The sequence below is a fragment of the Arabidopsis thaliana genome, chromosome 5, assembly GCF_000001735.4.
Source record: "Arabidopsis thaliana chromosome 5, partial sequence".
Taxonomy (NCBI): Eukaryota; Viridiplantae; Streptophyta; class Magnoliopsida; order Brassicales; family Brassicaceae; genus Arabidopsis; species Arabidopsis thaliana.
The window spans coordinates 6,870,708-6,887,571 of NC_003076.8; the positions used below are offsets into that span (position 1 = coordinate 6,870,708).

Genomic DNA, 16,864 nt, shown 5'->3' on the forward strand with positions numbered 1-16,864 from the left:
ATCATTCATCGACCTTTTATCCATTATAGAGAAAGTTGGTGCAAGTCTTGCATTTAAAAATAAAAAAGATTATTATCGAGAACTTTTTAATATTAGTACAAATGAGTACGTCGTTATATACCTATACCGAGTGAATATCATTGGAAATGTGATTCTTTTATAAACATCTTCTTAATTCTCATCAAGCTTTATAAAACATTACAACATTGGAAATGTTGGCTAGCACCGTTATATATCAACACTTCAAACATGCAAAAAGAAAATTATAATTATTTGCTTAGTGGTTTTGTCTAGCTAGTTATATGTATACATGTCACATGATAAATCTCTTTCTCGTGATTGTCAACGCGTGCACTTGTATTAAAGATTCCGTGTGAAATATGGAAAATTTAATTCATTTAACTCTCTACTCAAAATAAAAATAAAAAATCTTTAACTTATACTACTGTCTATTGGTATTCAAATTCATGTATTTAAGTTTTTTTGTTTGTTAATTACACAAAAACATCGATTATACATGAATTTATTGATTATGTATATTTAAAATTTATGTACTTAGATTCCTGTATTTTTAGATACGTTTCTTCTAGACAAGTACAGAATTCAATTAGATTAATTTTCCGTTCTTATGGAATAGTAAGATTCAGTTAAAGGAAAGAAAATAAATAAATGTAACTAGTTAAAAAGGAAATAACCAAATTTGTAAATAGATCGACGGCTAAGATCACACCATGAACCAAAAATAAAGGTATTTTACTATTTTATTGATACCAATAAGACTGAAAATAGAAATCAGATGTATCTACAGTATATAAATAGATCCTACAGTTTGCAAGGAAACACACAACAACAAAAAAAAACAAATTTGGTTCCTTTTTCTTCTTCAGACGAGTAATATCTTTTGTCTTCATCATGCTCTATTCACCTAAGAAGCTGTTCTTGTTCTTCCTCTCGTGCATTGTGCTGTATGTCAACTCCAACAACAGTGGCTTCGTAACCGCAGCAAATAGCATCGGCTTGAACTACGGACTCCTCGGTGACAACCTCCCGTCTCCTTCCAATGTTATCAACCTTTACAAGTCCATAGGCATTAGTAGAATCCGAATCTTCGACCCGAACACTGAGGTACTCAATGCCTTACGTGGTCACCGCGATATTGAAGTCACTGTTGGCGTTAAGGACCAAGACTTGGCTGCTCTTGCTGCAAGCGAAGAAGCTGTTAAGGGCTGGTTCGCGGCCAACATCGAGTCTTACTTAGCTGACGTCAACATCACATTTATTACCGTTGGTAACGAAGTCATCCCCGGACCAATCGGTCCTCAAGTGCTTCCCGTCATGCAGTCTCTAACCAACCTAGTCAAGTCGAGGAATCTTCCGATCTCGATAAGCACCGTGGTGGCTATGTCGAACCTGGAGCAGTCGTATCCACCTTCCGCGGGAATGTTCACCTCCCAGGCGCGGGAACAACTTGTCCCCGTGTTGAAACTATTGTCTCAAACAAGCACACCAATCCTTGTCAACATATACCCTTACTTCGCTTATGCGTCCGACCCAGCCAACATCCGTCTCGACTATGCCAGCTTTAACACTAAGTCCATCGTGGTCCAAGATGGATCATTGGGCTATTCAAACATGTTTGATGCAATCTTTGATGCGTTCGTGTGGGCAATGGAGAAGGAAGGCGTTAAAAATTTACCAATGGTGGTGTCCGAGACCGGATGGCCATCCGCGGGGAACGGGAACTTTACCACGCCGGCTATTGCGTCCACCTACAACAGAAATTTTGTGAAGCATATAGCAAGCGGAAAAGGGACGCCTAAAAGGCCTAACAAGAGCATGAACGGGTTTTTGTTTGCAACGTTCAATGAAAATCAGAAGCCGGCCGGGACTGAACAAAACTTTGGTTTATACAATCCAAGTGATATGAAGCCTATCTACAAGCTATTCTAAGTGTGAAAGTTACTTAGACTTTCCCGATTCACTAATAATAATGCTCTACTAGTTGTTAGTGAATTAAAGTAAGATTAACAATGATGCACATGCTATAAGCAACTGGTGACTATGAGATGATGGCTCTCGTAGCGAACTTAGTTGACTTTTTGTAATAAAATCTGAATGTAGTATTTAAAACCAATTTCCTGGTTTTATAAACGAATGTACTGCCTCTTCAATAAAGTAAGGAACCTTTGCCTACGGCATCGAATTTAATTTGAAGTCACCAGTTGACAACGAATGTACTGGTCTGGTTTGTGCCTCTCCACTTAAAGTAAGTTGACAAGCTAAGTGCTAAGTATTCTCGTTGTTACTGTATAAACTATTCCTAAATTATAGTTTAGAGGTAATGCTTAGAGCATCATAATCCATGGTTTCTTAAAAAGTTAAGAAAATCTCTTAAAATATTATATAAAACAAAATATAAATAATAAAATTAAAAAGGGTTCTTAAAAAGTAAAATTGGCTCTTAAATAAGAGATTTTTTATACTTTCTCTCTTGTTACTAAGAATCCCCTAATATTAAATTATTAATTTGTAGAGCAAAAATGTTAAGATTTTATCTAAGAACCCATCAATAATGATGGTCTTATTAGTATCCTCGTTGTTACTGTATAAACTTTATTTATAATAAAGCATCAGTAACTTTATAAATAGAGTTACTTATATGACGACCACCAGACCAACACGAAACGAAACTTAATTAAAGAGTAATTTACATGGTTTTATGTTTAAAACGAAAATCTTTCTTTTATGAGATGTCGTTAAAGAGATTTTCTAACCTAATTTGTCCCTTTTATTAGATTAACAGACGTAATCTAATCAATTCTTATGTTAGATTAGGAATCCAAGTTTATGTATATGTTTGCGTTGATGCCCTAATTTTTGGTTTGACGTTTATAAAGTTCTAAACTTTGATACGAAATTAGATCTTTTTGGATTTTGGTCTCTTCTTTGCTGGAATAATGATCGTGACTTGGCTAACCGGGAAACCCGGGAACGACCTAAATAAGATATCATTATGTTTTGATGTTTTAAAGTTGCTTTTGGACATTTAAAGAATAAAGAAGGTGATAGTTTCATTGAAAATATTCGTTTATACTCTGTCCTTTTTTAGATACTTAATTTTTTGTTTCATAATAAATGGATATTTTATGTTTTCAATGTAGATGTTTGTTAAAAGAAAATTATGTTAATGATCCTTAGTGTGTTAATGAAGGAGAGGTAACAGTGAAACTTTAATTGTACTCTTAATATGAACGAAACGAAATGGAGGAAGCTAAGTAATTAAGGCCATACACGTTTTAGCCTTCAATAATCCAAAGTTGAATCTATTATCACCCTTTTTGTTTAACAGTTAAGATGGAACGTGTGAAAAAGGAAGTGATTGAAGCGTTGCACGATAAAGATCTCACAACCAAGAAGACTGCCCATGTTCTTATTTATTTTTGTTTGCTCCTTTTAATATTAACCTATTTTGTATCTATCTAGCTCATATTACTTGTCTTCAATAGAAATGAATTTTGTAGGATTAAGATCTCATAACCAAGAAGACTACCCATGAACTTGACTCACTTAATGTATATTGGTAGTCAAGTCCATGTATGTTTAAGTTGAGTTTGTTAGTTATACAAAAACATCGATTATACATGAATTTACTAGTTATATATATTTTATATTTATGTATCAGTTTAATTATTTATGTACTCAAAATTCCTGTATTTTTGGATACGTTTCTTCTAGACAACAAAATTCAATTGGGTTGATTTCAGTTTGTTATGGAATAGTAAGATTCAGTTAAACAATAAAATGTAAATAGAAAGTAACTAGTTAAAAAAGAAAACACCAAATTTGTAAATAGATCGAGGGCTAAGATTACACCAAGAACCAAAATAAAAGAATTTTACTATTTTATTCATACCAATAAGACTGAAAATAGACTCAGATATGCATCTATATATGCAAACAAATATTTTGCAACAAAACATAATAACACAAATCAAGTTTGGTTCTCTTCTTCTTCTTCATAGAAGTACGATCTTAGGATATCTCTATATACACACATTTTGCAGAAAAAAAGTTTCATCATGCTCTATTTGCCTAAGAAACTCTTCTTGTTCTTCTTCTCGTGCATTGTGGTGATTGTCAACTACAACAATAGTGACTTCGTAAACGCAGCAAATAGCATTGGCTTCGTAAACGCAGCAAATAGCATTGGCTTGAACTACGGTCTCCTCGGAGATAACCTCCCATCTCCGTCAAAAGTTATAACCCTTTACAAGTCCATAGACATCACTAAAATCCGAATCTTCGACCCAAACACTGAGGTTCTTAACGCTTTACGTGGCCATCGTGATATTGCGGTCACAGTAGGAGTTAGGGACCAGGACTTGGCTGCTCTTTCAGCTAGCGAAGAAGCTGTTAAGGGCTGGTTTGCGACCAACATCGAGCCTTACTTATCCGACATCAACATCGCGTTCATTACTGTTGGTAACGAAGTCATCCCCGGACCAATCGGTCCTCAAGTGCTTCCAGTCATGCAGTCTCTCACCAACCTCGTCAAGTCAAGGAATCTTCCTATCTCGATAAGCACGGTGGTGGCTATGTGGAACCTCGAGCAATCATACCCACCTTCCGCAGGAATGTTCACGTCTCAAGCGCGTGAACAACTTGTCCCCGTGCTGAAACTATTATCCCAAACAAATTCGCCTATCCTCGTAAAAATCTACCCTTACTTCTCCTATGCGTCCGACCCATCTAGCATCCGTTTGGACTATGCCACCTTCAACACTGAGGCCATCGTGGTACAAGATGGATCACTGGGCTATTCAAACATGTTTGATGCAATCTTTGATGCGTTCGTGTGGGCAATGGAGAAGGAAGGCGTTAAAGATTTACCAATGGTGGTGTCCGAGACCGGATGGCCATCTGCCGGGAATGGAAACATTACCACGCCGGATATCGCGGGTACCTATAACAGAAATTTCGTGAAGCATATAGCAAGCGGAAAAGGTACACCTAAAAGGCCTAACAAAGGCATCGACGGGTTTTTGTTTGCAACTTTCAATGAAAATCAAAAGCCGGTCGGGACTGAACAAAACTTTGGGTTATACAATCCGAATGATATGAAGCCCATCTACAATCTATTCTAATATGTGTGAAAGTTGCTTAGACTTTCCCGATTCATCAATAATTATGTTACACTAGTTGTTAGTGAATTAAAGTAAAACTAACAGTGATATATACACATACTATAAGCAACTGAGATGATGAGATCTCGTCGCGGAACTTAGTTGACTTTTGTAAAATTATTATTATTTAAAAGCAATTTCTCTGGTTTAGTAAACGTACTATGTTTCTTCATATATTTTTTTTTCTTCTAAAATCATTCCATTATGTTTCTTCATCTATTAATACAAGAGTATGCATTTTCAAAATAATACTTTTTTTATATATATATGCAAACCAGTGTTTTTTTTATCAAAATAAGAAATCACTGTCCCAAAATGATTCAATAGTTCAAGGTTTTATAAAAGATTTCTTAACATTTATAATATAACTCTTTTTGTCAAGATATGAAAAATGAAAAAGTATCTCTTATGATTAAGACAGATGTTTTGATTCGTTCATATTCCATTGAACTATATATATATCACTCAACTAGCCAGGTATAATATTTCCCATTACATACAAAAAAAAATGATCATGAAATTAATCAATTTATAAATGTTGGTTTTTTTTTTTTTGGTTAACACTAAAACCAAAAAATAAAATAATGTTGGGTTTTGTTTGACAAAAAAAAGTTAATGAAATGAATGAACGATAAGAATTGAGAGCAAGTCTGTCTCTGACCCGTCTTAATCCGATTCTTAGTCAATTTTTTGAGTTCGTCAATCATATTCTTCTTCTTCTTCTTCCTCTGATTCCCCCAGAAAAAACCTAGCTCCTTCCCTCATTTCCCCCCAAATCTCACGACTTATTTATGCTCGGGGGAGACTAATCAAAGGTCAAAATCCATTAGGGAGGGAATCGAATCTCGATCGATCTCAATTTCTTCTGAGAAAAGAAAAAAATGTCATCGGAGATTGAGGTGGTGGAAGAAATCCAATCGAATCCCAAGGAGAATGGGGAATCGAGTTCTAAAGGGATTGAAGAAGAGAGCTTGAAGAACGATGTCTATACTGCTGCCGCTTATGGTGATTTGGAGAAGCTTCATAGATTGGTTGAGTGTGAGGGTTCCTCTGTTTCCGAGCCTGATGCTCTTGGCTACTATGCTCTTCAGTGGTCTGCCTTGAACAACCGCGTCGCCGTTGCCCAGTACCTTATCGAGGTTTTGTGTCATTTTACGAATTGTTTGTTGATTGCTAAATTAGATTTGAACTAGTGGTTTTCAAGTTTCTAAAACTGATCCTTCTCGATTTCTGGTTTTTCCAGCATGGTGGAGATGTAAACGCGACGGATCATACTGGACAGACTGCATTGCATTGGAGTGCTGTTCGTGGTGCGATACAAGTTGCAGAACTGTTATTACAAGAGGGTGCAAGAGTAGATGCAACGGATATGTATGGCTATCAGGTTCATATCTCTTCTTTAACTACGCGTCCATGTTCTCTGCTGACTTCTATCAAATTTCCCTTCTTTTCTTGTTTAGTTCTCAATGGGTGTATGTTAATACTTAATTTTGAACTGCTTGTAGGCAACACATGTTGCCGCACAGTATGGCCAGACTGCTTTTCTTTGTCACGTTGTCTCAAAGTGGAATGCTGATCCTGACGTGCCTGATAATGATGGAAGAAGCCCCTTGCATTGGTATGCTTGCTGCAAAGCTTGCCTTCGTGAAATTGTTACTTAGTAATTGGTTTTTGGCTTCTTTTTATTTTTTCTTACAATTGTTTAGCCTTGCACGCTTATTTGGAGACTGGATAATTGGTTTTATTTGTTCCCTTTTCTTATTATTCCTATAGATTTAATATCTCTTCGTTCAATTTTGTTCTAGTTGCCAAGTATACTGGGTGGATTAGAATTAATTTTTGTCAACTATTTGCCTATGATAGTTCTCGAGTTTTTGTTATGAAGATTTGTGAATACGTATTACTGTTTTCCATCTAGAGACTAAGGTTACATAGGTTATTTTCTCTCCCGTTTTTCTTACTGAGACTTCGTTACCGTTACATGGATTATTCTACTGCATGATTTTTAGCTTTCTTATGTTGACCTTTTGATTTTATCCTATTTTTACAGTATCTTTTCAGAAGACAGTTCTAATTTCGTCTTTATATTCTTCTCATAATTTGAGAAATTCAGGGCTGCATATAAAGGTTTTGCAGATTCCATTCGCCTACTTTTATTTCTAGATGCATATAGAGGACGACAAGACAAAGAAGGTGGTTACAAACATATTTTTTTTTTAAATCTTCTTTGTTTATTTTCTTAGATTAACTATACGTTTCTAACATCTTCTCCGTTATATTGATTCTGTTATCAGGTTGCACTCCTCTGCATTGGGCTGCCATCCGAGGTAATTTGGAGGCTTGCACTGTCTTGGTGCAGGCTGGAAAGAAAGAGGATTTGATGATTACTGACAAGACTGGGCTAACCCCTGCGCAACTTGCTGCTGAAAAGAATCACAGACAAGTTTCTTTTTTCCTTGTAGGTATCTGTTTTACTTGTTTGTTGTGTAGCAATATGTATTCATACTGTTTGATTTGATGCTTTCGTAGTGGCTGTACTGCTTGCAATAATTAGTAGTTGAATCATTTTATTGGCAGTTATGTGCATCTCATTTGACCTTTGCATACCTGGTGTAGTTAACTCTACTTATAGCTGTACTATGTTAGTTTTTCCAAGTCTGTAGATTTTCTTATCCATTCAAAATGAGCAGCATTATGCTTAAATTATTGAGAAAATTGTGTCGATATTTGTCTGAATCTGTCTTATAAACGCTACTGTGCAGGGTAATGCTCGAAGCCTGCTTGAAAAGCGTTGTGACGGAAGCAGTCCCCTCGGAAGATTGTCAAAGTTGGGACTCGCTCCAGTTCTTTGGATCATGATCCTGCTGCTTCTGCTCGTATATACGAATTCGGTTGTTTTGGGTAGTTACCTTGGCCTTCTCAATTCTCCTTTGTCTGCATCATATCAAGTAACTGTTCTATGCATGCCTATCATTTTATGAACCCTTTGACCATTGCAGCATCCAATCTGCCAAAGTTAACGACTGGGATTGGTGCGCTTGCATGGCTGGGATTCATTCTTGCAACTGCAGGATTATTTTTGTTCTACCGCTGTAGCAGGTATATGCTCACCCTGTCCTTCCTCGATTTCCATTTCGTATATCTTCTAAAAGTAGCCATGTCTGCTCTCTGTTGTTATCTGATTATTAGTATAGTGTATCTTTGGCTCTTCACTATGCATAAATTTCTTATATTTCACCTGACGGTTGCAGATTAAGATATTACATTATAGTATTCTAAGCCGATTCTCTTCATGGTTTCATTCATCACCTAGCGATAGCAGTTTGGGATTTTAAGGCCTTTACTTCGTTCCAGCTGTAGTTTCTATTGTGAACTCCTTATTTTTCCATGTAGTGTAAATACCTTTGTATCACAAGAAGCGGGTTTTCTTATTGTTTTATATTGTAATTTTATTTTTTCTGCAGGAAGGATCCAGGTTACATCAGAATGAATATCCATGATCCGCAAACCATGAAAGATGATGTTAGTAGCTTATTGATTCTCAAGTTTAACTTACATAATTGTCCATATTATATCCGGTTCGGTATGATTTTGAGTACTATTTTCTTGTTCAAGTGTCTGACTGGTTTTCTTACCCCTTTACAGGAACCACTCTTAAAAATAGAGCTAAACAATCCTGCTTTGCTTGCTGGGAATTGGACACAGCTCTGTGCAACATGCAAGGTACCTGCTCAAATTCCGTTTTATGTCTTTCTTCAATCTTAACACCATACTTAATCATCGATGCTACATATTTACTTGTTTTGGTCCACTGTGTTTCATTTTATTCAGATTATCAGACCTCTTCGAGCTAAGCACTGTTCCACCTGTGATCGTTGTGTAGAGCAATTTGATCACCATTGTCCTTGGGTATCAAATTGTGTTGGAAAAGTAAGTACAGTTCCTTTCCTATTTTAGTTTTTGACATAGAAGTTGGCAAAATAGGAGTAGACGGATCAGGCTTTTGTTTGATACTAACATTTCATATAAACTAAATCTGCCTTGCTCTTCATTGTCTCTTTTGGTGTGACCTAACTTACAGTTCTTTTCGAAAATGCTTAGTGGTATATTTGTGTTGCATATTTGGGTATACAGATCAACAGATATGCTTCTTGGTGTCATATCACCTCTTCTATTTATTTTGGTTGCTAGTGGTTTGATTTGTTAGTCTTGCAGCTCGAGCATGATACTAGTCTGTGATACTAATCTGTGGATTGTCCTTGTTTTCCAACCTATTTTGCAGAAAAACAAGTGGGAATTTTTTCTTTTTCTTCTACTTGAAGTTCTAGCGATGCTGATAACTGGTGGCGTCACTCTTGCAAGTATGTTTGTAGTGGAAAATGCCCTTTAATCATTATATGTAAATGTAGAGAAAACTTTCGGACAAAAATGTAAATGTTGTATTATCTACATGCAGGAGTCTTGAGTGACCCTTCAGCTCCATCTTCTTTTGGAGCATGGATGAGCCATGTCGCTAGTAATCATGTGGGTGCTTTATCCTTTCTGCTAGTGGAATTCTGCCTCTTCTTTTCTGTCGCCGTCTTAACAGTCATACAAGCGTCACAAGTGAGCCCTCATTCCTTTTTCCTTATCTGCACATCTTTGTTCCTCATACAAAGGCTGCTCTTTCGTACTTTGCTTCCCCGGATTACTCATCTCTAGAATAGCTCCAGAGCTAAAACTCACTAAGTAGACTAGATTATTCGATTTTCATGGCGTGGTGTTTTGCCTCATCCTGAAGATCCATTCTCCCTATTTTCCCTTACAGATATCAAGGAACATAACCACAAATGAAATGGCCAACGCCCTGCGGTACAGCTACCTAAGAGGTCCAGGTGGTCGGTTTAGGAATCCTTATGATCTCGGGTGCAGAAGAAACTGCTCGGACTTCTTAGTAAAAGGTTATAACGAAGATATTGAGTGTCATGAAGAAGACGCAACACAGAGACCAGAGGGTATTAGCATGATGCAGATGCAGCGGAATCCAAATCTTCAAAATGGCAATGGCCATGTTGCTATCGATGTTAACCCGACACATAATTCACAGTCAGCACATGTTCATTCTGCCAACTGCAGCCATAGCCATAATAGTAAGTCAAAGAGTGACAATGTTCCTTTGGGTTTGGGACTTGGTCTTAGCCGCAACCCAACCCGACCTGTTGTATCTCCATAATATGGCCCGTGTCCCAAATGTGCATTTGTGTTGTAAGAAACACGTTTTCTCTCCTCGAGTCATTGATTACATCATTATCCGTTTCATGTGAAGATAGTAATACTCCCTTGTTTTCAATTTTCTATGCAAAAATTAAATGTCATGTTTCTTATCAATTATTTTTAGAGTATATTTTCTTATTGGTTGAATTCAGTTTACTCAATGACACAGAGAATATAACAGAAATGGTTGTACATTATGTTTTCTGGCTGAGGTATGGAAGTTTGACTCCGTCAATACACTGATACGACTTGCTTATATGTAACAAAAACATCATTAAATTTTATATGTAACAACGAATTACAAGACAATGACTGACTCCGCACCAAAATCTTGCTAAGGGCCCAAAAATAGAAAATGAAAAAAAAAAGAAAAAAAAAACAATTTGTTGTTTGTGTATGAATGTTTCACGCCAAATGCAATCTGAGTCATAAACCAATGAATAAAGTCACAACTCACCCTGTGGCAGAAGAAGAATCTGCATGATATCTTTGCTTCACCCCTCACCAAAATCAATGGTATAAATGTTACACAAACAAAATAGAACATATATGTTTTTTTCTGTCTACAAAAATCTGAATTTGGTTGTACCACAACAAGACAAAAACCTGCAAAGAGAGATTTTGTGGTTAGCTGATGATTTCAAACCCAAGTGGTATCCAGAATGTGAACACTTATTGGTTCAGGTCAAAGAAGTAAAAGCATTGCCTATAACAGTCGCAATAAGTAAAATAAAAGTTAGGTAGTTATGACAGAGCATAGTCTGGACAATGAAATGAAATGGACTAAGTATAGTCTGGTCTGATTAAGTTTCTTTATCATCTTGAACATAAGGTTCAGCCCTAACACTGGCCAACAACATTTAGTTCCTCAGAAGTCAGACCTAACAATTTCGTGAGATTATATATGTACCTTGAAATGAAGCTTGATCAAGATAATGACCAAAATCATTCTGAGACACTTTGTCATGGAAACCGCTTCAACCACGTTGGATTGCTATATTTGGCACATGAAATATATTTTCAGCCCTTCTCTTTAGTATCTCTTCCAACTGGTCTGAAGGGATCCCATTTGTCCAATGTTTTGCTTCATATATCTCGTCAAAAATCTGTATAATCTCTTCCATGTGAAACCTTATATCTGCAGCAATGAAAAAGGATTATATCAAACATCATGGCCTATCTTTTTCAAAATCAATATTGAACTAGATCACGTGGTACCTCGTAATGTATTGCCTGCCACATAATCTTCACTTATTATCTCAACAACATCATCCTTACAAGTTCCAGCTAACTCAAATTTCTCCATTGCAGCTTCTAAACTCTCTCGCCAGAACGGTTGGTCAAGTTTGTACTCCATGATTGATCTCTCATAAAGTACAGCACACAATAAAATATCTATCCACGACTTTAGCCTTCCTGCTTCTTTTGCTGGGTTATTTTGAGTTGAGCTACCCAGATCCTTTTCATGTGTCAGGCAATCGGTTTTGCCTGCTTGAGAAGGCTCACTTTCCTTTCCGGTTTCCAAATTTTCTAACACTTCCATAGACTTTTTGATATTGCTTTCTGCGCTTTGATAAAACTGTACTACATCTGCATACGGCCATGTTTTCAAATCAAGGTGACTGACAAGTACATAATACCATGAAAGTCTTGCTTCCTCAAACTGCTGCAGACCTAGTGCCAGAAAGACTTCAAAACACTCTGGCTTTATTTTCATGGCCTCTTCATACTTTTCTTTTGCATTTGCGTGCTCCTTCTTAGCGCATTCATAAGCAGTTTTAACTTGCTCAGAAACAGATTCTCCAGAAACACCTTGTAGGAGGCTCAACCTTTTCCTTGCCCCTGACATGTGCACATATCCCAAGTTTAACAATGATCGAGCTGCAACTTCTTGGAATTGCTGAGCTGCCCTGTCAAAAGGACCTTGAGCTGCATCGGAGGTTACCACTTCCTCCATAGCTTCTGAATTAAGTTTCATCCCAAGTTCTTGAAGATTCAAGCATCTATCAGAATCAATTCTGGCCTGGATCTTAAAAAGATGAGCAAATTCAATCATCCAATCTTCAACTTTACATCCACCTCTTCCGTTTACCTTTGCTTTAAAAGAATCAGCAGTAATTTTGAGTTTCTTCATCTCAACTAATCTTCCGAAAAAGGGATCCTGCTCAGGACTAACTTCCACTACATAGAACCTCATAGTGCCCTGTGACCTTGATGACACCTCACTCATTCTTAACTCTTCATCTGTTGTGATTGTCACTAAATCTCCTTCTTGGTCCCTGTACTTTATATGAACTGCTCTTAAGCTTGGGAAACGCTCATGAACAACTTCCCTAAGTTTAAAGAGAGTGCAATTTATAGGCAACTCAGCCAATCTTATATCGTCAGAGTATACGAATTTCACATCCTTGTTTACATCTTCTACACCTATAACCAGAAGTTCTTCCTCAATTATCACTTTTTCCTGTTCCTTGCTCGTATCACTTCTCTTATCCGACTGTTTCCCTTTTACTTTCATTTTAATCTTTTCCTTGCCTTTTTCAGCTAAAACATTGTTCTTCTTCTCAGGCTCTACATCCTCACCCTCACCCTCGCTCTTCTCTTCCACTTGATTGCTCTTTTTAGTTTTCTTCACTCGTACCTTGCCTAGTTTAGCCCACAGTGCTGCAGGGGAAGCACCAACAGGTTCAACATAATCTGGAGGCAACTCTATCACTGAATTATTAATCCTTAACCCTTTGCTCTCTAAAGTTCTCTTAAGCTTCTCAACAATTTCGGATGCCATGGGATTCTTGGGATCCAGTTTCGAAACCATACAAACATCTCTCAAAGCCAAATCCAACTTATTCAATGCCTCATAACATCTTGCCCTCTTCAACAATGCTTTATTATGATCAGGAGTAACACTTAGCGCTAAATCACATTCATGAATGGCTTTGGCAAACTCACCTGGTTCCAATTGCATATAACAAGAAGCCACATTAGCTCGAACATGAGACACTTCTACATGATCCTTAGGAAGTATCTTGATTGCTTCACCATATTTAAACATTGCACCATCATAATCTCTCTTCTGAAACAACTTGTTCCCTTCTTCCTTCAAACCTTGTGCCTTTGAAACACAGTCATCTAAAGTTTCAACCTCTGAAACACAATCATCTAAAGTTTCCACCTTTGGAACACAATCATCTAAAGTTTCCACCTTTGGAACACAATCATCTAAATTTTCAACCTTTGAAACACAGTCATCTAAAGTTTTCACCTTTGAAACACAATCATCTAAAGTTTCAACCTTTGAAACACAATCAGCTAAAGTTTCCGCCTTTGAAACACAGTCATCTAAAGTTTCAACCTTTGAAACACAGTCATCTAAGGTTTCAACCTTTGAAACACAATCATCTAAAGTTTCAACCTTTGAATCATCCACTAATTGACTTTGGCTTGTTTCAGCATCATCTGTAGATATCTCCTCATTTTGCTTCTCCATGGCAAATCCTCAGAAGCAAAACAACGAGAGGAAGATTCCAAATTTACAAATGATTTCTACTCATGAGGAGATTCTATGCCCGAGCTTCAAGAGAAACTATAAAAACCGCTAATTCCACAGTGCACACAAAAGAAAGAAGAAAGAATACAAATGTATTTTTAAAGTATAATATACAAAAGCCCTAGAGAGATTACAAGATAGAACACGAACGAAACGTGTCTACCTCTTATGAATCGAGATCCTTGAATCGGAAAAGAAACGGCAATTTTCCGGAGCTGTGTCTGGGAAGATTATATGGGTTATCTCGGGTAAAGAGATATCAATTTCCCAGGAAAGAGATGGGGATGGAGAGAAGACGAAGAAGCGATGGTAAAAGAAGAGGAACGACAAGGAAGAAAAGATTGGACCATGTGGCTCTGTTACGAGATAGCTTGCTTTGTCGTAAAGCCACGACGACTCGTTGAGCCAAACACTTTATTAAATTTTTTAATAATATAAGAAAAAGAGGAGAAGACGAATCGAATCATCCCCGTTTGTTGACACGTGTCGAATCTTTACAGCGAATTAATACTTTCGGAATTTATTCAATTCCCATTTCTTCTATTCATGCATTTATTTTTATTTAAATACAATCTATACTGTAATGTGTTTTTTCTCAATTGAAAGTATATCTAAGTTAATTCATAGTGATTCAATGGTTGAAATATTCAAAAAACAAAAGTTAATTATTCTTTCATATATTCTTGAAATTATTTTAGCTTTCGGTTGTGTTTACATTTGTAATTTACAAGTTAGTAATAATATGTCGATTTGTTGTAACAAAATGCAATGGCCATGCCATCAAAAATTGCAATGGTGTAACTGTATCAATACAGTGATAATTTTCCGTTTTTACACTATCGACTTTCATAAAAGTTGTGATTGTGTGACCATACCAAAATAATAGCAATGTGCAACCATTAATTCGTCACATATTGCATATTGTGCACTAATTTATCACCATAAATACATAATGCCAGAAGAAATGTACAAGATACAACAATCGTTAAGAAGGCTCCTTAACATGTAGTGTTTACGTCCGATAACTTTTTTTGGATGAGCCTAAAAACTATATTTAATTCACTCCCTTTTATATTTAAAAATCTCTATAAAAAAAAAACAAGTTTATACTAAATTAGACCCATATGTTTTCCGGCATTTTTTAAAACACGTACAATATTATGAAAACCAAAGTCAGATGTAATTACAACAACGACATTTAATGGAATAGTAAGAACTTGTCATAAACAAATTCTCTAGCTGCTCTGTCAATATATAATATATTATCGAGCTCACTAGAACCAAGTTTGAGGATTACAATATTAGGCACACTCTTGCGCAAAAGAACCTTATACAAACTATATTATAGACATTTTCTAATTTTCACTTGGTTTTCTAAAAAAAATAGAAATAGTTTTCATATTCAAAAAGCACGAAATGTATGTGCATCATTTTGCTCGACCTCTTACGATGGAAAAAGTTCGAATATATGTACATCATTTTGTTTTGATTTCATGGGAAATCTTAAATTCTAACAAGGTAGATTTTATAACTAAACGAAGTTAAATATTAGTTTAAAGTTATAAAAAAGTTTATATTTTACAATTTAATAAGGTTTCATGTATGTTTGAGTTTATAAAAAGTTTAAATTTTACAATTAAACGAGATTAATATCGGTTTGGGTTTACAAAGAGAATTAAAATTTAGATTTTGTAATTCAAAAAGGTTAAATATTGATATGAGTTTATAAACATGTTTAGATTTTACAATTAAACGAGATTAAATGTCGGTTTGGGTTTAAAAAAACGGTTACGGTTTAGATTTTACAATTAAATTTAAATGTAGGTTTGAACAAAAAAAATTAAGGTTTAGATTTTATAATTATTTATTAATTGATGGCAGATTATGATTGACTGAAATAAAAAAAAAGTGAACAAGAGGATTAATCAACATACCAAAAAATCAAATTGACTATAAGAAAACATGCTTATTTAAGCTAAAATAGATTCATTGAATTTGTTTGGAAAAGATCATCAGAATTCATTAACTCCTAACTACACCAATCGCATTAGGAAAATTTCCAATCAAAATTAAGGAAGAATTCGAGCAGACTGATTAAATCAAGTCCTAAGAAAATGTGATTTATAGTATCTACACAAATGACAAAAGTTCATCAATATACTGCGACAAGGAAAACCCTAAAAAAGTTCCTTCGTACGCAAGAAAACATAAAGAAAAAGGAAATTCGAAACCCTAGCTCGTTAATCTTGATCTTCATGGAAGCGGCTAAGTCGTGGCCGGAACTCAGGACGGCGATGGCTATGAAGAGACGACGGTTTAGCCAAATTCGCTGCTAAAGATCTCCTAAACCTCTCCGCCTCAACACTACCGATCTTCGCTAACGAATTCATCAACGCCAATTTCCTCAGATTCAATCCAACATTAACCCTAATCGTATTATCACCACGATTGTTACGCTTGACCGTCGAAGAAGCTAGGGTTTTGGATTTCTCATGTTCTAATCGGCGGTGAAAAGAGCACCGGAAAGAACCAGGGTGCGTCGTAGGAGAGCACAAACACTTTCTCTTGGTCTGATGATTAGAAGAAACGGTTACGACGGATGGTTTCGGGATGCTTCCGGGAGAATAAAACTTCAATCGGAGATTGAGATTCTTGTTGCAAGGAGACGGAGATCGTTGACGATGATGATGATGATGATTGTTGTGTAATCTCTGTGAAGAAGAGAGAGGACGTAGAACTGATCGGCTTGATCTTCCAGTAGCCGCCATTTCTCTCTGCACAAGTGAAGAGATCGATGAGAGTTTTAAGCGTTTTGTTGTTTTTTTTGTGTTAAGTGTTTAATTAAATTCGGTTCTGTTTGTTGAAGAAGATTCAGCGATTC

General features: G+C 36.1%; 5 protein-coding genes across 11 annotated transcripts; 3 read left to right on the top strand and 2 right to left on the bottom strand.

The window, feature by feature from the left end:
* Positions 1-803: 803 nt before the first annotated feature.
* Positions 804-2,405, top strand: BETAG4 (beta-1,3-glucanase 4). The gene has a single exon (NM_122040.4). It carries the CDS (start codon positions 913-915, stop codon positions 1,948-1,950), a length of 1,038 nt encoding a protein of 345 aa, NP_197533.1. The 5' UTR covers positions 804-912; the 3' UTR covers positions 1,951-2,405.
* A 1,674-nt stretch (positions 2,406-4,079) lies between these two features.
* Positions 4,080-5,219, top strand: BG5 (beta-1,3-glucanase 5; the record flags this gene model as incomplete). The annotated part of the gene is made up of 1 exon (NM_122041.2): positions 4,080-5,219. One exon carries the CDS (start codon positions 4,080-4,082, stop codon positions 5,142-5,144), a length of 1,065 nt encoding a protein of 354 aa, NP_197534.1. The 3' UTR covers positions 5,145-5,219.
* A 514-nt stretch (positions 5,220-5,733) lies between these two features.
* On the top strand, positions 5,734-10,799 carry TIP1 (Ankyrin repeat family protein with DHHC zinc finger domain-containing protein). The gene is made up of 13 exons (NM_122042.4): positions 5,734-6,322; positions 6,427-6,567; positions 6,689-6,801; positions 7,297-7,376; positions 7,478-7,641; positions 7,946-8,084; positions 8,183-8,282; positions 8,648-8,705; positions 8,829-8,906; positions 9,015-9,113; positions 9,466-9,544; positions 9,640-9,788; positions 9,991-10,799. The coding sequence occupies exons 1-13, from the start codon at positions 6,065-6,067 to the stop codon at positions 10,393-10,395; spliced, it is 1,863 nt and encodes a 620-aa protein (NP_197535.2). The 5' UTR covers positions 5,734-6,064; the 3' UTR covers positions 10,396-10,799.
* On the bottom strand, positions 10,625-14,386 carry Phox3 (Octicosapeptide/Phox/Bem1p (PB1) domain-containing protein / tetratricopeptide repeat (TPR)-containing protein; the record flags this gene model as incomplete). 7 transcript variants are annotated; one of them, NM_001343654.1, is made up of 4 exons in its annotated part: positions 10,625-11,042; positions 11,347-11,574; positions 11,655-13,608; positions 13,639-13,923. In NM_001343654.1, the coding sequence occupies 3 exons, from the start codon at positions 13,921-13,923 to the stop codon at positions 11,414-11,416; spliced, it is 2,400 nt and encodes a 799-aa protein (NP_001332689.1). In that variant the 3' UTR covers positions 10,625-11,042; positions 11,347-11,413. The 7 variants fall into 7 exon arrangements, with proteins under 7 accessions (NP_001332689.1, NP_197536.1, NP_001332690.1 ...); NM_001343655.1 differs by having other exon boundaries at positions 10,635-11,042; positions 11,655-13,578; positions 13,759-14,314; NM_001343657.1 differs by having other exon boundaries at positions 10,640-11,042; positions 11,655-13,578; positions 13,849-14,374.
* Positions 14,387-16,054: 1,668 nt separating this feature from the next.
* Positions 16,055-16,751, bottom strand: AT5G20370 (serine-rich protein-like protein; the record flags this gene model as incomplete). Its single annotated transcript, NM_122044.2, has 1 exon — positions 16,055-16,751. The coding sequence occupies one exon, from the start codon at positions 16,749-16,751 to the stop codon at positions 16,224-16,226; it is 528 nt and encodes a 175-aa protein (NP_197537.1). The 3' UTR covers positions 16,055-16,223.
* Between the last annotated feature and the right edge of the window lie 113 nt (positions 16,752-16,864).